We start from the raw sequence: 22,540 nt of genomic DNA on the forward strand, positions 1-22,540 counted from the left end.
CAGTAGAAGTCACTAATGTCATCTTCATAAGTTGCATGGAACTGGGACAAAGCAGGGAAGAGCGGGTGTGGAGAAAGGGATAAGAAACTGTGAAAGCCCAGTAATCTTGGGAAGGGTATACTTGATGTTTGACATTTTTCATTCCATTCTTCTCTCTGAATTTCCTTTTTAGGTTTAATTTTAATGATGGGACTCCTTCAGCAAATTTTGACACCTTCCCTGCAGCCATCATGACCGTATTCCAGGTATGAGGCCTTCAGACAGGCAAATAGTGTTATGGGGGGGTCTCTTGGACTACATACTACAAGGTAATGTTAAAATGTTAGGAGAACACTGTTTTCCTCTCCAGACTCCTACCCTGGAATATTAAAGGAGGTTTACTGTGATGAGCTCACTGTCCTCCCCTCTGCACTTGTGAGGTTATAGGAGTGATTGAGTCTCAGACTTTCAGTCGCAAGCTTTCCTGAAATCTAGCGGCATCTTTTAATCCATGTGCCATTTAATGAAGTATCTTTTTCACACACACACACACACACACACACACACACACACACACACACAAACTTTTTAAATGGTGCAAACTCATGGTAACTTAGAGTTAAAGAGAAACACTGTTTAGCCAGAATCTGAGGCTAGACCAGAACCCAAGTTTCCTAAACTGGAGCTCACAAGATCTTCCCAATAGTACTGCTGTCTCAGCAACTACGGGGCAGTCAGGTAATGATGAGACCACCTTGCCTGTGTGATTTCCACCTGGGCCTGGCAAAGCTGGAGGTTCGGGTAGCTCTGCAGTTTCAGGAATAGTATCTTACTTTTCTTCTTCCTTTTTTTTTTTCTGATACCTCCCTTCCATTTTCAAATATCTAAAATTCTCCTTCATATTAAAAGGAAGTTTTGACCATCCTGCCAGGATGAGGGTAGATGGAAAGTTCTAGATCCGCAATGTACCCTTTATGTTAACTCCGTTTTGTCAAACCTCCCAGGAGTCTGATCTGCCTGTTGTTTGCTTTATGTAGATCCTGACAGGGGAGGACTGGAATGAAGTGATGTACAACGGGATCCGCTCCCAGGGTGGTGTCAGTTCAGGCATGTGGTCAGCTATCTATTTTATTGTGCTCACGTTGTTTGGAAACTGTATCCTTGAAAGATGCTCCTCTTTGTGCTGCCTGCCTGGATAAGCATTACAGAAGTATTGGTGGTGGTGGTGGTGAAACTGGGGATGGGCATTGCTTTATGTACTGAGGAAAACAAGGAACCTGTTTTATATGCTAGTTGGGTAGATAAGAAAAACAAAATATACTCTATATAAACAAAACAGAGTATCATCCAAATCTATAGTAGTGTACGCATATGAGGCTGTCATAGTGAATGGTTGGAGGTACTGTGAGCCAGGGAAAAGAAGATGGGACAAAGGTCAATTTAGGCTGTACTAGTAGACAGATTATAATATTAATGAATCAATTGCATGTTAATATAGGACAGTATCTGCTGCACAGTAAGATCTCAAATATGCTAGTGTTAAGACTAATACTACTAAGTGTAACTAGCACTTATTGTATTTGTACTATAGGTGAGACCCTGTACTAAGTGCTTTACATGCACTATTTCATCTAATCTTTACCCCATAAGACTTAGAATTAATAACTTTGATCAAAATCAAACAACTAGTAAGTTGTAAAAGGAGACTAGAAACCAAGTCTATCTAAATCCAAAGCCTATACCTGGTCAAAGGCTCTAGACCAGGAAGATTTGGGTTTGAATTCCAGCTGTGTGACCTCTGGAAGTTTCTTTAATCTCTCTGAGCATCTGTTTTTCACATCTGAAAGGAGGATAACAATATCTATCTCCTTTATTACTTGTGAAGGCTGTTAAATGAGACCGTCTGTTTGAATGGGTTTTATGAACTGCAGATTGCTCTACAATCATTATATATTTTCAGAGGAATGGGACTTGCCATGAATTGGGATTGGTAGAGTAAAAAGGGAGAGCAACATAATGCAGCTGTATCTGCATTTTCCATAGTCTCATAGAGAAGAGATGTTCCTATACGTTTTTTTGCCCTAAAAAACTTGTAAGGTCCATAGCTGCCTATAAGCTAAATATAAGAAATTCATAAAAAGAAAGCCATGTGGTGAGTCACAGAAATGGAAAGCCGGTTTGTCACCATTGCTTCTTGATTCCCTATTATTCTGAGGGGAGTCAGGCCTGGACTATGATTCTAGAGCCAGTTCTGTGTGCCGCATAAGATAGATATCCATGGCAGTTGGAACATTGGAATTTCAGGGGTGAGAGCATGGAATAGAAATGGATTATATGATGATTCTTCTCTGTTCTGTGGCATTGGTTAAATGAAATAAGGTAGCCTTTCAGGACCTTGATAAGAAGACTGAGCGAAGTAAGTTTATATCCCATTATTGCAAGCTGGTCAATGATGTGGGCTGTGGGATCTCATTTCTTTTCATCTTTAAGCACAGGATAACAGGACGCCCATTTGTCCAGGTGGGCTAAATTTCCAGGATTCCAGAAAGCAGAGATGGAACTCATTGAGCTGCCCATGCATCACATTATTCAGTAATGCTGATTTGTTATTGCCATGGGTATAGGCCCCAACAATCCAAAGGGCTCCTCATCCTGTTTTGGCCCCCTTGGTGGTTTGATTCAGACGTTTCCTTGGTCCTATGCAAGGACATAATCTGTATAGAAGGAGGGAGGACTTTCTCCCCGAAACAGAGTTGTAGAACATTTCCTTCCCTTCCCTCAGAGCCCTTGCTTAAATGACTTTTGGGAGGTAACTTCTGTCCTTGTTGGTGTCCTAGGCAGGAAAGACAGGGGGATGCCCTCTCAGCCTTGCTGAAGCCTCTTGCTTCTCTCACTCGCCCATCCTTAACTCATTACCTCAGACACTCTGCTCAATGTATTCTTGGCTATTGCTGTGGACAATCTGGCCAATGCCCAGGAACTGACTAAGGTGAGCATTATTCTCTAGGAATCTGATAGTTCTCTAGTGCCTTTGGGTGTCCTCTGGCCTTTGGGGATCTCCCCCAAAGACTGCCTAGATTGGTATAGGAAGGTCTGTTCAGAGGTCTCTGGGCAGTGAGAGTCACACACCCACAAGGAAAGCCTTGATCACTTTCATTGAGTTGGTGAGCCTTAGCCAGTCTGTTCTCTGTGGGATACAGAAAATAATGGCTCAAACCCCATAAGCCTGCAAAGCGTTCCTTTGCAGGATTATGACATGAGTAAAGATCCCTGAATTTAAGTTCCCCACTGCTACTATGACCTATGGCTGTGTGACCTCAATCATGGGATTTAACCCTCTGGGTTTTGTTGTGAGAGGGGACAGGGTATCACAGTTCCTGTCTATGACTGCTGTGGTATTCCAGGGATCCAGGTCATCCGGGAGAAGTCTCAGTGAAACAAAACACTCTATTTCTCAAAGAGAAGATCCTTTCTTGATTGATTCATTACTCTAGGGGAAGAGGCAATATTAATTGCAGTGGAATGGATCGAGAGATGAGCAAAAAATATTCTTCCACACAGTGAAATGTTTGGACAGAGACATCATTGCATCCTGTTCATATTTTTTGAGCATCCTCTGTATCTTCTATGATGCACTGTCTGCTCTCCTCTACATCTCTGAGGTTCTTCTCATCTGCATGGTATGGTAGGGAAAATACTGGTTTTAGAATCTGAAAAGCTGTGTCTAATTTACCACTTACTGGCTGTTTTAGCTTGGACTAGACCCCTGCCCTCCCTTAACACTGTTTTTCTCACATGTGAAATGAGAAGGATATATCTGCCCTGAATACCATGCAGGATTACTGTGATGATCAAGTAAAATAATTTATGTGAAATCCATAGCATGCCACAAAGATACAAGTATTAGTGGTAACTGTATTCATTTTGCCTGAGCTGGCTTTCCTCGATGTCATCGCATAGAGGGACATTTATAAGCTGAAATGTGGGTGAAGGGTAAAGTCTCTGCCTGAGCACCCAGGAATGGACCACTTAGCTATGCAGGGAGGAAAGCCTGGAGGGAAGCCGTCAGCCTCAGTGCTTTACTCCAGGGACTCTGCCTAGAAGGCCTCTCCTTGATTACTTCTAGACATTATAGACCATCTGGGAAGTGCTGGCTCCTGCCTCTGATCTCTGCAGCTGTGGCCAGCTCCACTGGAGACTAGGGGTTGGGGTAGACTTCCACCAGCTCTCTTGATTTCCTTTGGGTAGGGCAGAGGAAAGCATTGCTCACTTTTCCAGAGATGAGGAGAACCTGTATGTCAATTCTCCTGTCCCCAAGGGGCCTGGTCCCTGGCCATCTGAGTTCTCTGAGCCAACCCAACCTCATATTGCTTTGCTTAACCTCTTTCCTGTTTTCCTCACTTCACCTAGCCTTCAGCACCTCTTTTGGGTAGAGCCCAGGGAAGCTACTCTCCTTCATGGAGATCCCAGGCAAAACCATTTCTACTTTGTGTCCAGGATGAGCAGGAGGAAGAGGAGGCCTTCAACCAGAAACATGCACTGCAGAAGGCCAAGGAGGTCAGCCCGATGTCCGCACCCAACATGCCTTCTATCGAGTGAGTTGGCTGCCCCCACCCCATTGACCTGTTTCCCATGGTAACAGCCAATTCATCAGTTCCAAAAACTATTTATTATAGGAGCGTGCCAGGAACTGTTCCTGGGAATAGATGCAGTGAGTAACACAGAGTCTTTCTTTTCATGGAACTTTTATTTCAGTCAGGGTGAGAGAGAAACACACAAGTGCAAATAGAGATAAGTGTTATAAAATAAAACAGCAATGAAGCAGAGTGACAAAAGTCAAAGGAAGAATCTTAGTGCAATCAGGGAGGGATTCTCTAAGGAGGCACTATTTTAGCAGAGACCTGAATGAGTTGGAGGCAGCTGTCATATTTGTCAAGCTGACATTTGAGAGCAGGGTTTTCCCCATGAGCTCATCAAAGTCCAATATGGCTGGTGTGTAGTGAACATAGCGGGGATAGAAGGAGGCAAGTTCAGAGAGGTAGGATAAGGTAGCTTGTGGATGTCCTTTCGGCCCAGCCTAAAGATTTTTTTAGCTTCATTCTCATTGCAACCACAAAAAGGTTTATAAAGTGGAAGGATGGGTATAAGATGATTCACACTTGTAAAAGATCATTCTGCTCTGTGGAGAATGGAATGTAAGAATCAAGAACAGCGGTGGGGAAACCAGGTTGTCTCCTGGAGTAAAGTAGGTAAGAGGTGGCAGCAGTTTAGACCAGGATGGTGGCAGCAGGGGAGATGAGAAACGATCCTATTCAGGAAGAATTTTGTAGGCAGAGCCTTTTGGATGAGCTAAGGGATTAAATGTGGTGGGTGCAAAAATGAAGAAAAGAGAAAAGACCAAATATTTCCCAGGTTTGAAGATTGGGATCCAAGCAAAGGGTAGATGGTGTTTACTGACACCTTGGAGAGTAGTGGAACTCAAATGTTTAGCTTGACCACATTAAATCTGAGATATCTATACGACATCCAAGTGGAGATGTGGAACAGGCCATTGGTTACATTAGTGTAGAGCTTAGAAGAGAAGTCAGCATTAGAAATAAAGTTGTGGGGGTAGTTGTTTGCTTTTAGATGGTATTGAAGCAATCAGCATGGGTGAGATGACCCAGAGAGAGTAGGAGTGGAGAGGAGAAAAGCTGAGGACAGAGGGTTGAAGTACTCGTGTTTATAGGTCTGGCCAAGGAGAAACTAGTCAAGGAGACCTAGAGGTAGTACCCAGGAGTTAGGAGACAGAATAAGGAAGCCTGGAGTATTGGAACTTTTTAGGAACTTTTTGGGAACGAGATAGTAGATAGCAGTGTTAAATACTATCAAAAGATCACAAAAGATGAGGACAGAAAAATACCCATTGGATTTGGCAAAGTCAAAGTTGTTAGTGAGGTTTTAGCAGCACAGTGGGAACAGAGATGGCTAAAGTAGATTAGGGAGAGAATGGAAGGTAAAGAAGGCGGAGCAATGAATACAGACTCTTAGAAGGACCCACCCTGGACCTATAGTTGGTAGCAAGGTAGGGGTAGTCATCCTGGGCTCTGGGTCCTGAGTCCTCGGTGGGGCTGATCTCTGCAGAGTGAGAGAGGAAGGTATTAGAGGAGAGGCTAAGAAGTGGCTCTAGAAACGTGAAATTCCTGCTATTGCTTCTGGACTGTATGAGTGGCCTTGGGGTGTCTGTGGGGAGGGACTGAGACCCTGGGAGGGTGGAACCCGCTCCTGGCTCCAGACCCTCTCATCCACTACCTGAAGCCAATAAGAAAGGAGCTCTTGGAGGCTGGTTACCAGGAGTTCATGTAAAGGGGCTCCTGAATGGCCCCTGTTTCACCTTACAAGGTCATTCAGGAGTCCTTTGCCTGCATGGCCATCACCTTGCCATCACCTTTCAAAACTCTGAAGGCCCGGCCTCTGTCAGTCCTCTGCCTTTTGATGATGAAAGGCAAAACCTCTCCTTCCTCTCAAATATTCTTTAAGACTTGAATAATTTCTACCCTGCCTTTCCGGAATTCACAAATATGAGTTAAACACACACACAAGTATCCCAAATGCTGATGGGTGGGAATGCCGGTCACTTAGAGGTGGTGCTGCTGTTTACTGGAAGGAAAACGCCTGGGGGAGAAGTGGCTTGGAGAGATGTGAGTGGGAAGATGCTCAGCCCAGAGTAGAAACTCAGCATGTATGGGATGAAATAATGAATGGAACACCGGCAGGCACAGGGCTGTGGGGGCTGAGCAACATGTGCATCAGGGCCCGGAGGTAAGAGGAGGTGCTGCGAACAACCAGTTGCAACAGGAACCCAGCCTTTGGCTGTGGAATGTGCATTGTGAGGAAGGGAAGTTGCCACTGGCATCAGCTCCCCTCGGGATGTGTGGGCTGCTTGGGTGTGTGGGCAAGACCTCTGTCTTCTAGACTGCAGTGTAAGTGTGAATGTGGATGTCTGTGGAGAGACATGGGAAGAATGCTGTCAGAAGTCAAGAGGTCTGAGCACTAGTCCTAGTTCTGTCACTTATATGCTCTGTGACCTTGGAGAGCCACTCAGGCCCTCTGAACATCTGTTTCCCCATCTTGAAATGGGAACAATGACACCTGCACTTCCTGTTCCACGAGGAACAGAGGTATACACAAGGTCCTGTTTGCAGGAGCTGGAGGTATATGGATGTTTCTCTGTGTTTTTAAGAGTGAAGGTATGTTGATTCTGATAAGGGTGTAAATTTGAATCTTTGCGTGTATAAGTGGAGCAGTGAAGAAGTTTGTGTGTCTGATTTGTATGGGAATGAGAGGTGTGTCTATCCTTTGCCTGGCCTGTGTGTGTGCATGTGCATATATGTGTGTGTGAGAAAGAGAAGTCTTCCATATAATTACATTGTTATACTCATGCTTTTGTAGGGCTGGCATTTGGATATTTGTGAATTTGCAAGTAGATGGTATAATGTGCTTTTCCTGGTGGGTGCATGCTGGCTGTCTAGAGTATGTGCTTCTGTTTCTATATGCTCCCATGCTTCTCGGCACACACCCCCCCACCACGCCCCCACCTGTGCATTGCTGCATGGCAGGGTTAGCGTCAGTCGGGGAGCATACAGACATCTCCACAATGATGTCGGTACCAGTGGGTGTGTAAGTTCTGCCTAGGTGTGGCAGCACACACCTGAAGCTCCAGACCTGCTGCCTCTCTTCCCTCAGCCCCAACCTTGCGTCCGTCTCCTCTGCAGACATGAGACCTGGCAGTTGAGCAGTGTTAGTGTGCCTAGCATGTGCTTCATTGATGGCTGTCAGTTTTATGAGGGAAGGAGTGGCATTTGCCCCTCTCCCAGGTCCAGGCAGGGCCCATTGGGCCAGACTGGGTCTGTCAGCCTAGGCAGTGGGGCAGGCTCACTCTGAAGGCATTTCAGATGTGAAGTCCTCCTCACAAGCATTCACCCTGTATGGAGAAGCTCAGTTTTCCAAGCATCCCCTCGGCCTTTGCAGGTGCTACCCATACTCACTCTGGCCTTCCACCGACCTCACATTTCTTTGAGAGGACACAGTGTGTGCCTGTGGAAGAGTTTTTTCTCTCTGCAAAGCTAAGAAGCTTAATACCGTGCTTTATCTAGCTGAACGCACCCAGCCTTCCTGGCCTGTGGCCAGGGCCACTGCATTGCACAAATGCAGAGAGTGCTGTTCACATCATGGAGTACCTGAATAGTGGCCCACAGAAGGATGGCCCTGCCTTTGCCCTTGGGCTGCGTTTCTCCTTCCCTCGGTGGCCTCAGCTGTGTGCACAACAGAGCATTTGTTCACCTGCATGTTTTGTGAGATTGAGATTTAGACAGGATCTGCTGTGGTTGTGATGCATTGTGGAGTCACACATGTGTGAATATGCTATGCTGTCCTAGAAATGCTTGGGGGAAGATCATTCATCAGCACTTACAGAATTTCCAAAATAGACCTCTGTGGATATTTCAGTGACAGTGTGAGTGCTTGTGGGGCATGAGTTTTGAGCATCTGAAGCAGTATATTATATGAAATGGTATATATCCTTTGTGTCTCTGCATGCTTGCTCCAAAAACTAGATCCAACTATTTGCACGTAGCAAGGCATCAAAAGTAACTTTCCTGGAGAATTGAAGGTTCAGAGTCTACAGAGGGCAGGCAGGCATATGGAGAATACAGGGACATGCAGAGGGCTCTGCGCCTCTGACAGGAAATCTGCTACTGGCTGTGGGGCTTGAGGTTTCTAGAGGTTGGGATGAACTGAACCTGTCCGTTTTTCTTTCCCAGAAGAGACAGAAGGAGAAGACACCACATGTCGATGTGGGAGCCACGCAGCAGCCACCTGTATGTGTGTACCAGTTTGCGTGTTTGTGAGTGATTAAGTGTGGGCGTGGGGACAATGTGTTTTTGTCCTGGACACGGACAGAGGACACTGGGCGTGCATATCAGTGTGTGCCTTGGTGTGTGTGTGTGTGTATTCTGTGCACATGAGCTGCGGATATGCCCCTCTGCACCCTTCCGTGTGTGCTTACATCCGCGTATGTCTAAAGTTTGTGGACCTGTGTGTTGTTTGCTCTTCTGTTTGGCTTGTGAGTGGTCATTTGTTGGCATTGGGAATTAGTGTTGGTGGATGTTATTTGTATGTAGGCAGTGTGTGTACAGCTGTGTGTGTGCCTCAGAGAGGGTGCGTGTGGTGCTTGTGAGTATCCTCTTAGCACTTTGTAAGTGTGTGCCCACAGGCATCTGTGAGTGAAGGAGGAGATGACTGCCCTCTACCGTGTGTGTCCACTCCTGTGTGCTCTCTTCCATATGTGCCTTGTTTGTGTGCTCCTGCTGCCATGTGAATGCTCATCTAGGCCCGTGAGCCTGATGGGCTCCACATGTACACTCTTTTGAAATTTTAATTCACTGTTGTGGATGAGACCCACAGCACTCTTCTCTTTGGAGGGTGATGCCCAGACTTCTTAGAATGTGGGTCTGCTTGCCACTGTCTTCACTCTTTGATAGTGTCTGACTGCTGTACATCTCAGCCCTTGCTATCCCAGCTGCAATCTAAAAGGGACAGGAGAGGGAGAGGAAAGGAAGAGGAGAGGATCTGTGGCCTTAAATTAAGGGCCACTGGTGGGTATAGAGTGGGTACAGCTTGAAGCAGGGGAATGAAGACCTGATAAGCCTTTGTACTGCCTGCCCTACCAGCAGGCTGGAAGATGCCCTGACCCTGGGGACCTGCAATTCAGTCCTGGAGCTTCTTATCTGCTCTGCATCCCCCATCCCATATCACCCATCAGGGACTGCAGAGCAGGAATGAGTGGGACAGCCCCCCAGCCTGGGAGGCACTGGTTCAATGATCTGCTCAGTATAGCCCACTCCTGCTCCTTGCATCTTCCTGTACTTTTGTCTACAGGTCCCAGGCTCTCCCCTTTGCTCTCCCCACCCTGTATCCTACCCTCCTGGCCTGCAGCTACCAGGCTCTGACCACGGCTCCTGCCCTTTCCCCTTTGCAGGAGGGAGCGGAGGCGCCGACACCACATGTCGGTGTGGGAGCAGCGTACCAGCCAGCTGCGCAGACACATGCAGATGTCCAGCCAGGAGGCCCTGAACAAAGAGGAGGCCCCGCCAATGAACCCCCTCAACCCCCTCAACCCACTGAGCCCCCTCAACCCACTCAATGCCCACCCCAGCCTCTACCGGAGACCCAGACCCATCGAGGGGCTGGGCTTGGGCCTGGGCCTGGAAAAGTGCGAGGAGGAGCGCATCAGCCGCGGGGGGTCCCTCAAGGGGGACGGAGGGGACCTGTCGAGTGCCCTGGACAACCAGAGGAGCACCTTGTCCCTGGGCAAACGGGAGCCACCGTGGCTGGCCAGGTCCTGTCATGGAAACTGTGACCTGACCCAGCAGGAGGCTGGGGGAGGAGAGACTGTGGTGACCTTTGAAGACCGGGCCAGGCACAGGCAGAGCCAGCGGCGCAGCCGGCACCGCCGCGTCAGGGCAGAAGGCAAGGAGTCTGCCTCAGCCTCCCGGAGCAGGTCTGTCAGCCAGGAAAGGGCTCTGGATGCAGATGCGCCCACGCTGGGGGAGAAGGACCCGGAGTCCCGGGGCAGCCATGGGGGCAAGGAACAAACAATCCAAGAGGAAGAGAGAGCCCAGGATTTAAGGAGGTAAATCACTCGGAGAGTGCCCTGGAGACACTTAGCATGGGCTGGCTTTAAGAATTCTTTAGTAGAAGACTTTCTGAGCCTCAGTTTGGGTACTGCCCGTTGGAAATAGGTCCTTTACGTTCATATGGTGGATGGATGGATTGGAGTAAGGCAGTGGACACTGCCTGCAGGCCTTTGCTCCTCCCTGCCCGGCTGGGTGAGCCGTGCAGTGGGAGACTGGTGGAAGGCAGTGGACGCTACGTACCCTCCTCACCTTTCCCTCTTGCCAGGTACATCAGCCATCTGAGAACAGCTTCTTAAGATCTGAGCATCTGCTCTCTCTTCCTGTCTTCACAGGACCAACAGTCTGATGGTGCCTCGAGGCTCTGGGCTGGCAGGAGCCATTGATGAGGCTGATACCCCTCTGGTCCTGCCTCATCCAGAGCTGCAAGTGGGGAAGGATGCGGCGCTGACGGAGCAGGAGCCAGAGGGCAGCAGTGAGCAAGCCCTGCTGGGGGATGTGCAGCTCGACGTGGGCCGAGCCATCAGTCAGAGTGAGCCGGACCTCTCCTGCATCACCACCAACACGGACAAGGCCACGGAGAGCACCAGCGTCACTGTGGCCATCCCCGACGTGGGCCCCTTGGTGGATTCAACTGTGGTGCACAGTGAGAGCACAGTCCATGCCCCTTCTCCCCAACCCCAGGCCTCGGGACATGACATGGAGCAGGGCTAGGGGCATGGTGCATTGGAGTCATTCCAGTAAAGCCACATGGAGAGCCCCACCAGCTGGACTAAATCATTCTTCCACAAGTACCAAAAAGGGGAAGTTTTCTCCTAGTTTTCAGGAAAATAAGAAGTTAGAATTTTCTCAGTCTTAACTTATGTCCATATAATTTCCTTTAAAGCTTTGGCCCCTTGAACACACTACAAACTTCAGAAAAATAATATGTGATTTAGTTCCCAGTTATGCATTCAGTTATTTTTATTTAAGGTATGGATATTTGATGGCATTTGTCATGACCTCAAAGGTGCTCTGCCACTTGACCAAGTCTGGGAGCCTCTTCTGCAGTGACAGCGCATTGAGTGAGGCTGGCAGGAGGCTGGGTTTTGGTTCCTCTGTGTAGTGACTGGCCTCAGAAAAAACCTCTGTCTGAGTCTCTTGAGGCTTCAGTTTGTCATCTCTAAAGTGAGAGCATTGAACTAGATGATCTCTGAGCACTTTCCCTGTACTAACATTTTATGACCCTATTACTCTTATCAGCTCTTTTTCTCCTAGGAGCTTTTATTCATCTCTTCTCTCAATCCCAGTTCCCTCAGGCAACAGATCTTAATCTAAGAGAATTTAAAGGGAAAAACAAGAAAAAAAAATCACTTAACCTCCCACCCCATCCCTGCAGGAACCCCATGGCTCACACCTGCACTAGCCCATACCCCCCTCCATATGCTAACCCCACATCCCTTCCATGAATTAACCCTACACCCCATCCCTGCACTGACCCCATACCCCATGCCTGCACTGAACCCTCCTACTGTCCTTATCAATGAATTATTATAACAGAGCTGCACCCTTGCCCTTTTTCCTCTCTGACTTTTTTCCATATTTTTCTCTTTTCATAGGATAGTCCCTTCTCTCATTCCCTGTCTTTCTTCCTTCCACTGTTCTATCTCCATTCCCTTACCGTCACTATACTCAGAACAACAGCATCGTTTTAAAAGGGAAATCTCCCATATCCAGTTCTTTCTGGGGTTGGCCCGGACATGTCTCAGGACTTCAGAGTTGTGGTTACTGTTTTGGTCCCCACTTTATTTTATATTTTAACTAATAAGTGCTTTGGACCCTAAGGCTCTATTTAAAAACTCTTGAGCCTCCTTGTGTTCCCATTCTGGGGTTAGTCCATGGCCTTGGTCAAAGGGAGTAATCAGAAGGCTTTGGACACTTCCTATAATTTACCTTTTAGAAGGATCATCCAGGGGACAGGACAGTAGAGGTTTATTTCTACAGGGTTCCATGGTTGAGTCAATCACTGAATAGAGAGCAGAAGGAGAGGTTAACTTGATCCCTTTCTCCCCATCCTTATAGCCTCAACCTCTTGCCAACTTAATCAACGACTATGACTTGAGTATGGAAACAGAGGACCTGTTTCCATAGGACTCTACTACATCTCAGGCTGCTTTATCTTCCCAATCCTGGAATGCAGTCATGGATCCATATTTACATTAATATTGCATTCTCATTTCTTCATTTATCATGGCTGAAAAATGCACAGCCAGAAAGCCAGCTACAGAGTAAAGGTTTCATGAAATCTTTCATTATAGTGTGGCTTCATTGGAAAGGTGTAAGGTTTCAATTAAGAAACCCATCCTAGCTATATGACCTTAGAAAAGATAATTAAATTCCCTGAACTTCAGTTTTTCCATATGTTGAGTGGGAAAAGTAATACATGTTTCTCAACTCTGAGAACATGTTTCTCAATGTTGATGTGAAAATTTAATAGGTAAGTATATACAGAGAATCTAGTATAAACTCTAAACTTTGTAGACTGTACAACAAAACCATGGAAAAAGAAGCATGATTATTATTATTATTTATGTGGCATAAAAGGCAATACCACATAAAATTAAGGAGAGGGTAAGGGTAAGAGGAGAGGAAGGACTTAACTCAGTGTGCTCTAACAAGTGCTCACTCCCAGTGTTTGCAGGCTACCTTGTCAGAAGCAAGGCTGCGGGGGTAGCCTTGCCCCATGCTGTCCATCCCATCCCCATATAAAAATGCACTATTCTCATATGCAGCAGAGTTCTTCAAGATTTTAACATGTTCTTCTTGCAGTTAGCAACAAAACTGATGGAGAAGCCAGTCCTCTAAAGGAGGCAGAAATCAAAGAGGATGAAGAAGAGGTGGAGGAGAAGAAGCAAAAGAAGGAAAAGCATGAGACGGGCAAAGCCATGGTGCCCCACAGCTCCATGTTCATCTTCAGCACCACCAACCCGTAAGACACTCCATCCCTTCCCCTTCAGGGTCAGAGTAAACAGCCAGGGCTTGAGCTGGGTGAAGAGGCAGGATGAGACCCTGTCACCTTTCTGAACCTTCCTGGTGGAGTGTAGTCAGACTCCTGAGGCATCTAGGATGCCCACTGGGTGAGGTGGGTTATATAATTAACTGCCTCTGAATTCTGTGTCCATAGTCCCCAAAATGCCTTAAGACAGGAAGCATGAGGGGAGGCAGGTGATGTACTTGAGATTGTGTCACCGAATATTCTAGACGTAGACAGAGCCAAGAATGTGGAGTCCAAGATGACCAAGTCATTTGTTGGAGTGTAAGAGTATTGGATCCACTGTCCTACAGGAGGATTTCGAAACAAGCTTCCTCAGAGCAGAGATAGGAGCTTGAAGTGGGGATGCCTTAGAAGAGTCTAGAAGGTAAAAATGAGGAAAGGTGGACTTTTGAAAAGTAAGCTGACTTCTGCCCTTGAAGTGATCAGGATATACGTGTAGAGCAGCTTCTAGGGCCAGGCTGACCAGAAGACTGTCACTGATTATGTGGGCAGGGTTCAGGCAAAGATATGAAAAGGAAGAAGCCCACTGTAAGATACGTCAAGCAATCAAAGGCTAGAATATAATCTATAGAACATTATTACTCTAATTATAATACTTGGGGTCATGAAAAAAACCTGTTACTTCTTTCTTCAAGAATCTTAGAATCAAGGTCTGTGTTAATATGCTTTTCAGTTTTTTATAATTTCCTTAGTGTTCCCAGTTCCCTTACAGTGGGGGCATAGACACTGAGGTACACTGGAAGGTCTCCCCATATAGCTGCCCAAGTTTGTCTGGTCTGATGCTGGCTGCTACCATGGCTCAGGCACGCTTGCAGCTAATGTATCTTGGCTTGTATACTGCAGCCACTAACAAATCTGATTACCTTCCTCCACTGGGGCTTTAAATCAAGGGCGGCGGGGAGCTGAGAAATTAAATTGTTCTCTCTGGCAGCTTCCTCTGATGAGGACCTGGCTGTCTGGAAGAGGTTAGCATGTGTGTGTAGGAGGGCTGGGAGTGGTGGAAGGTGGGGAGCAAGAGGGATGGGTCTGGGAGAGAAGTGGGGCCAGCTCATCAGAGCCCCCCCAACCCACAGGATCCGGAGGGCCTGCCACTACATCGTGAACCTGCGCTACTTTGAGATGTGCATCCTCCTGGTGATTGCAGCCAGCAGCATTGCCCTGGCAGCTGAAGACCCTGTCCTGACCAACTCCGAGCGCAACAAAGTGGGTGCCCAGGGGCCATTGACCAGCCTTCTTAGTGGCCTGGTACCCAACCCATCCCGGTCCCTCCCTGACCCAGAACTAGAGGTGAACTGAGATGGGCGGGAGGAAAAGGCTGATCCTGGGACATAGGAAGGGTTTGAGAAATTGTCCATTCGTGTTCTTCAGGGTGAAGTATGAGTCATTCCGGGAACAGCCCCTCCCAGGTGGTGCTGCACATCTTTATGCTTCAGCCGTGGGCCTCATGCCCTGAGCCAGCCAGGCTGTGAAGAAGACCATAGCTAGCCATGGGGTTTGGGTGTAGGGTCCAACATGGGGTTGTGGGTGATCTCTGTGAAGTTGGGAAACTTCATACAGTTCTACCCAAAAAGGTAGAACTGCAGTGCTACCAGAGTTGAGACATCTCCTGATTATCCCAAGGGGGTGTCAGGAGTTATGAGGGAGGTGTGGAGAAGAGGAACTGACAGGAATTCCTGGCTTGAGCCAGAATTGAAGGGAAAGTTTTGTGGGCCATTTCAGACCCAAGAAGTTAAATTTTGGACAAAGGGAAAGGAGGGCCAAGGACCATCCATGGATCATTTCATTCTAGTAGGTTCCATGGCCCTTTTCCTCCCTGTATCCATCCCTCACTCCAACTAGGGGTTGTAATCCCAAACCTTTGTTCTGAGATATAAATTAATGAGGGGTGGGGGTGGCATGCAGAACTGCATGTATCTGTGGTCAGGTGGGAGTGTGTGGCCACGCATGGTCCTCTTCCCCTCCCCTGCCCTATCACCATATGTGTCTTGCAGGTCCTGAGGTATTTTGACTATGTTTTCACTGGCGTGTTCACCTTTGAGATGGTTATAAAGGTAAAAGCCTCTAGAGAAAATGGGGACTCTGGGGCTTGGATGGGTCATCTGTCTACTTCTCTAGTGTAGGGCCCTTCCCCAGTGCTATCACCAGTAGCCAATGACAGACCTCAGGGAGGCCTCTGCTGACTCCTTCTCTAGCCTTAGAATCCTGGAGAAATCTATCTTGGCAAAACACAACTGTATATATATGTTTAGAATGAGGCAGACCTATGACTATAGCCGCAGTAGGAGACTGGTCTTCTCCCAAGCAAGCAGTAGAAGGTGCAGACAGGCTTGGGGCTTGCATTCCCCTCCCCAGGGGATTTCCTGATTGGAGCCTCGGTGAGTGCCATGGCAAAGGGTTAGGTAAAGATGGTTCTTCCAGGACTCCATCTAGTCCCAACCACACTCACTCTCTTCCAGTCCATTCTTCACCTTCCTGACACCCTACATTCTGTCTTATTCCTTATCTCACCATGGAAGTGCCACCCACACGAGATTCTACCTATCTCTGCGCATGTGGGGTGCTTGGTGCTCTAAGCCACTAATGAATGGAGTAAAATTGAACCCTGGGCAGGTATGAGATGGTGCCTCAGTCCTCCCAGTAATATGGAGAGAGCCTGTTTGACCCCTCCTCCTCCTCATTGGATCCCAGTATGGGATTATAAAGATAGTGGCAGGAAGGGATTGCCATGATGAACCCAGAGCTCAGGGCAGGCACTGTCTGCACCTCCTGGGCTCATCTGGGGCTATGCTATGTACAACCTTCTCTTGCAGATGATAGATCAGGGCTTGATCCTGCAGGATGGATCCTACTTCCGAGACCTGTGGAACATCCTGGACTTTGTGGTGGTGGTTGGTGCATTGGTGGCCTTTGCTTTGGCGTGAGTGCTCTTTCTTTTCCTCTTCTGTTCCCTACCCTCCCCTCTTCCTGGAGACTGGCTGATTTGAGGCCTTCTTTAGAGCCAGCCTGAAAAATTGCTTTGAGTGGTGCCAAAGAGTGCTACCCTGGAGAACTGCTTCCAGTTACCCTCAGCAGAGCTCCTGAGAACCTAATGGCTTCAGCTCATATGCCCTGGGGGGAAGGTGGAGCATGGAAAGTGGCTAGAGAAGAGCCAGAGGTCCTGGGATTTCATTTCTTGGAGAAGAGTAAGTAAGAGCAGGCACTCACCTGTGTGGGTAGTATTTCCATATGTCCAGGGATGGACTCAGAGACAGCTGACGTGCCCTTTCATTGCTTGATTCTATCAAACAAAGGAGCAGGTTGGAAGAAGGCAGGGTATGGAAGGTGGAGCAGGGTTGGAGGTCACAGGACCCTGAACATGAGGAGCTTTCCTGCCCACAAGTACAAGTATTCCAGACTCATTCTATAGACATAAAAGCTATAATAATATGCTTTCTCTAAAAATAAAAACGTTTCCAACCTTCCTTGATAATGTACTTAGGGAGAACAGTCTTAAACTGCCCAGGTAACAAAACCATGTTCACTATGTTTGAGGATTTTTTTTTTTCAAGCATTAACCCAGTTCTAGCAGCTTTGTAACCATATTCTGACATTTTCTGTAGAACCCATCCCAAGAACAGTGCTCTCTTAGCCCTTCAGAGTGTAGCTAGGAACTAAGGATGCTGTCAGGGCTTTTTCCTAACCTGGTATCTAAAGTAGGGCTGAGTAGGATGACAGACAGTCCTTTGAGCTCTGTCTGTACCTTGTTCTACTGCCTGATCAGCTTCACCCTCCTCCGAGATGGCACAGAATTCCATGAACCATCCCTCCAGCTTCTCTGAGTACAGGTGGGAGCCATGTCTTCTAAGCAAGGCTCTAACTACACAATGTGATGGGCAGAAGGAAATATTCAGTTGCTGCTATCATTGATGACAGGTGCAAAAGGAAGGGAATGAGGCATCTCTGTAGGTTTGCTTTCCCAGGTCCAGTTGGTTATAAAGGGATCATCCCATCCCGCATTCTCTCCAAGCACTGTCAGCTTCCAACCCTTGTTCACTGTGACAGAGAAGGAGGTGGGATGAGAGGTCAAAAGGAATTTTTCCTCACATGGCCCAGGGAAGGGGGCTCACTGTTTATAGAAGAGGTGAAATGACTCCAGCTGTGCTAAGAGTCTCACACCTCCCAGAACATGGAAATGGGCTGTGCCCATTGCTGCCCAGCCTGAGGTGCAACCCTCCTAAGGAGAGCTGGTTTGAGTGTGGTTTGTGTCTCTGAGCTGGGCTGGTAATGAGGACAGCTGCAGTGTCCCTCATTTCTATGTGCTCAAGCATATTAATCCCATTAGGGTGGTGCAGAATCACCTGTGCCCCTCACAAAAGGGCAGTCTCCCGCTAGACATCGCGGACACGGTCCTGAGGAAATTTCAAAAAATCATCTGGACCCTGTCTGGATTCTCACAGCAAGGTAAAAAGAAAGGAAGTTCTGCCTCCAGCCAAGGTGACTCCCAGCTCCTCTTCCTTCTTCCTGGAAAGGAGCGTATGTCTGCTTTTGTCCTAAAGAGGTCCACCTTTTAGATAGATAAATTTTACCCATGGATTTTGAAAATGTCAAGTTCCCTTCTCGTTTTATCAATTCATTTGTGTATATTAATTACCATACTGTTCTTCTCTCTTATTTTGACATCAGTAAAACATTTTGTTTCTCTGAAGAAATACAGGAGAAGGTGAGAGAAGCATATAGGAAACAACCCACCCTGTCTTTAATAAGAGCAGAACTCATTGGGCAGTGATGGGACAAAGTGGCAGAAAGAGTGTGGGCTTTGGAGCCAGGCAGGCCCAGAGGGAGTCCCAGCACTTGTCCTTTCCATGTGTGTCCTTCCGCAAGTTATGAGCCTGCTTAGCCTCACTTTCTTCATCTCTGAAATGGGCAGAAAATAATGATGTAAAACAGTACCAGGGTCTGGTACACTGAGTGATCAATAAATGCCAATTCCCTTCCTTATCCTTCCACTTTGTCATCACAACATGAAGTCTGAATATTGGCACAAAGTATAGATGAAGGTGAACCTAGACTGGTTTCCAAGACTTGGTCACCTTACACACACACACACACATGCACACACGCCTGTGCGTGTGCTTAGTAACCAGTAGATGCAGGTAGGAAGATGTGGTGTGGGGAGTATGGGGAGGAGGGGCAGTGGAGAGGGGCCCCTGCATGTCTGCCCCCTGTTTACAGTCCAGCTGTCTCCTCCGATCCAGACCAATGACAGTGTGCTGGACGGTTGTCACCTGTCCTGTTCTTTCTTTGTGCCCCTTGAAACATGGCGGTGGTGGCTTTGGTGCTGGTGGCACTGGGAAACCTTAACAGCCCTGGAGCCGAAGCTTCTCTGTTGGTCCTCAGACCAGGTACAGTTCAGAGGGCACCAGGGATCCCCTGGTCCTGGGGCCCACGCTCATATGATGGATTGACAGCTCGTGATCCATCATTTGCTTTTAGTGACGCCACTTCTAGAACTTTTTTCTTCATTTCTCTCTGAAATGTAGATGGTTCTTGTACCTCCTTCTCCATCCACTCTCTCTTTTATGATCACCCTTCTAAGCTTGCCATGCACATTTCCTCTCCCCTTTCACTTGCTCATGAAATAGGCTCACTTCTCCCCTCCTTGGGGCTTCACCACTTTTGCTGAGGTCCAGGTAATGCTTTCTCTTGCGTGTATGCCTTGCTTCCTGACTCTACTCCCTTCCTTTCCTCAGTAAGGGCACTCGAGAATTCAGCTCTTCCATCACTTAGGTAGGGCTAGCAAGAGTCCTACCTTCTGGCAGGGTGAGGGCCTGGCCTGAAGCAGAGAGTGAAATGAAGTCACCAAACCTATGTCCCACCTCTGGGCTTATGGTCTGGGACTCAGGCCAGCAGGAAGTCAAGTCGGATTTCATTTGTCTGTGGCTTTTCAAGTATCTCCTTCCTTGCGGTTACAACTTTTATTGTCATATCCAATATATTTGTCCCCTGTGAATGTTTACCATTCAGATAACCTTACCACTGTACTGGCCTCTTTCTTTCCTCTTCAAAATTGGACCTTGCCTTACTGGGGCTTCTGGGAAACTGGTGCTCAGTCAATTTGAGCAACCAGTGGTGGTTGCCATGAGAGCAGCTTTTGTGGCTTGTGAAAAACCAGAGGTAACTTGGCCCTACTTCCACCACCGCCAGCCAGAGCTTTCTCAAGACCCAGCCCAACTCCCAAGACCCAGTGCCCCTAACTGAGGGAAGGGAATGGCCTCTAGCTGAATTCTCAAGGAAAGCAACTTTCTCCACTGTGTCCTTCTACTATAGAGGCCTGCACAGAGATGGATGCACCTGCCATCATGTATGTTTTCTCTAAGCATATATGTGTTTATGTAGTGGCTGAAGAGAAATCTGTGTCTCTATAGCTGCATACATCAAGTAAAGGGATTCTTTATAATGTAAACCTGACAAATTCTGTTTGGAAACTTTATTGCTTTAGAGGAGGAGGGAAGGGGATTTATTTTATAAGCATGGGTGTATCAGGAGAAGAGAAAATAAATGGAAAGATAGCCTTTACTGAAACTTTTCTGTTCTTCCCAATCCACTTTTACATTATAAAGCATTTATAAGAACACTCAGGTCTCCTTCCTTAAGCCTGACACCTCTGCAGGGAGATGGGCAGAGTTTTGGCAAAGGCTGAGTACTGCTCTCTCATTTGCATTGTCCTCACAACACCCCTCTCCCCTTTTCTGGGCCATCTGGAGACACGAGTGTTTGTCCACTATAAATGTCCTGAGCTGTGCCTTTTCCTCTTTGAGGTTTCAAGAAAAGTCTGGTGAGTGACTAGGTCTATGAAACCTTCCTTCCTTCTATCTTTTTCTTTCTACAAAAAGGGGGATTCTTCTGTTTAATCATTATTTTTTACTGAAGGACCGTAAACTGCTTTCTTCAGCTTCCTCACACCCTGTGGTCATTGCTTCTGCTTCCTGACCTCCTTGGTAGGAAGGCAGAGATGGCTACAGCCTTGGCATTTCTGGGTACCTGCACTTCTGGCATATTTCCTCACTTCAGGGCACCCCCGAGGTGAGCTACATTATGGGGCATTCACACGAGCACCAGGCCAGCTTGTGTCCATGAGCCTTACAGGATCCTGCACAGTGAAGATGATGCTGTCTGTATCCTCATGTTTTGTGTCTTCAGTGTTTAGTAGAGGGATTTGGGCAGGCAGGTGGGCAGGGACAGGAGCTCAGAGAGGGCTGGGATGTGTATTATTTGTATGTGTGTGTGTGACATTATACCTGCACTCCAACCCAGGACCCGCACCCTCTCCATTTCCCTCACTCTACAACATGCTACTTGACTAACTCAAGTCAAATTGGCAGGTGAGATATCTGGGGTTGGATTCTAAATAGTAAACTCACAGGTTTTAATTGCTTGTCAGCCCAGACGGTTTAATAGGAAATAACCAGCTATTCTCCTCCCACCTCCTCCCCCACCTTGGGACTTTCTTTGGCCTGTGCCCCAGGTCAGCCTTGCAGGCTCTCTGGTGGCTAATGCCAAAGCCACTTGTTGCCATTTGCCACCGTAGCAGGGCACGAGGTGAGGTCAGGACTCCTTGACATGCAAGGGATCTGGATCACATCACACTTGGCCTTTCGTTCTTCAGTACTTGGCCAGAAAGGAAAAACATGAGTCAGTCTGCCTCTTGATGCCAGAAAGCACCCGAGTTCCCACATTAGCTTTTATTACATTCTTTTCATTGAAGTATGTCACCTTCCTGACACTTGACACTCTCCCTAGTGTTTATGATGGATAAGGTCCATGGAAAGCATTCAGAACAATCTACAGCAGCAGAGCTGATTCTAAATTCATTCAATAAAATACCCAGGCACAGACAACAGAATATGCTACTCTGGTTCTGGTTTTGCATGTGGGTTTGTATTTGTGAAGGTGTGAATGCACATGCATAAGAAAGGAATGAATATTCAGAACAGAAATGCTCATACCTGCTCACACTCAGGGAAGCATAAAAGCAATAGAACAACCCTTCGCTGCACACCTGGCTGTCTGTGGCTTCTTTTTTTTCACTGCTTGCCTATGTTCAAGGCACTTCCCCTGAAGCTTCATAATGTGCCTCGATGACTTCTTTCTTGACAGCTCCTGTTCTTTTAGAACTGAAAGAGAGACCTCCCAAAGGAAGCAGTGACAATTATGAAAATTTAAAAAAGCAAGAGTGGACAAAATCCTGCTTCATGCAAAGAAGACCCATTTACCACTGAGTGGGACAGGCCATCCTATTCCACCACTCTGTGGAAAGAATGGAGGGTTAAAATTAAATTTACCCGTCAGGTAGCCCATTAACTGTAGATTTAGGATGCCAGCTGAAAAGAATTGGAAATTTCCAGCAGTGGGCAGAGAGAAGGATGTTTTTCCTTGAGACTCCAGCTTTGTTTTTCAGTCACCTCAAAAGGGACTTCATCTGAGTTTGTGTCCAGGCGGGGTCAGTAAGGCAGTTAATGCCCATGACTCTGGGGATACTTGCTGCTGTGTTACACCTTAGCTGCCTTGAAAATGGGGTTTGGGAGGGAAGAAGGGACACATGGAAGGAGGGAAGAAAGAAAGAGCGAAGTTCTCAGTCTACCCACTCTGGCCATTAAGCTCAGCATGCATGTGTTTTGGTGAACACTGGAAAGTGTGTTGTCTGTTGCATGTGACATGGGTGCTGCAGATCAGTGCTCTGTAGAAGGTGCCCCTGGGGTCCTTTCTCTAATAGAGGTGATGAATGTTAACGCCCATGTATTTCTTTTTTTCAACAGCACAAATTTGGGAGATAGTTGGTCAGAAATGGGGGGCTCTCAGCCTATTATTCCACAGA

The 22,540-nt window shown here is 47.3% G+C and overlaps 1 protein-coding gene across 6 annotated transcripts in view; it reads left to right on the forward strand.

The window, feature by feature from the left end:
* Positions 1-22,540, forward strand: part of CACNA1E (calcium voltage-gated channel subunit alpha1 E) — a 422,025-nt gene that overhangs the window by 341,983 nt on the left and 57,502 nt on the right. For 4 of the 6 annotated variants that reach the window (XM_077157177.1, XM_077157172.1, XM_077157174.1 and 1 more), the window contains 11 exons: positions 173-245; positions 1,017-1,134; positions 2,901-2,968; positions 4,477-4,574; positions 8,781-8,837; positions 9,998-10,651; positions 10,988-11,298; positions 13,461-13,620; positions 14,760-14,889; positions 15,678-15,737; positions 16,497-16,603. In XM_077157177.1, coding sequence (XP_077013292.1) covers positions 173-245; positions 1,017-1,134; positions 2,901-2,968; positions 4,477-4,574; positions 8,781-8,837; positions 9,998-10,651; positions 10,988-11,298; positions 13,461-13,620; positions 14,760-14,889; positions 15,678-15,737; positions 16,497-16,603 — 1,836 coding nt within the window. The remainder of the gene's footprint in view (positions 1-172; positions 246-1,016; positions 1,135-2,900; positions 2,969-4,476; positions 4,575-8,780; positions 8,838-9,997; positions 10,652-10,987; positions 11,299-13,460; positions 13,621-14,759; positions 14,890-15,677; positions 15,738-16,496; positions 16,604-22,540) is intronic. The other 2 variants (XM_077157173.1, XM_077157176.1) reach the window with 2 other exon arrangements.

This window comes from Tamandua tetradactyla, chromosome 4, assembly GCF_023851605.1.
Source record: "Tamandua tetradactyla isolate mTamTet1 chromosome 4, mTamTet1.pri, whole genome shotgun sequence".
NCBI lineage: Eukaryota > Metazoa > Chordata > Mammalia > Pilosa > Myrmecophagidae > Tamandua > Tamandua tetradactyla.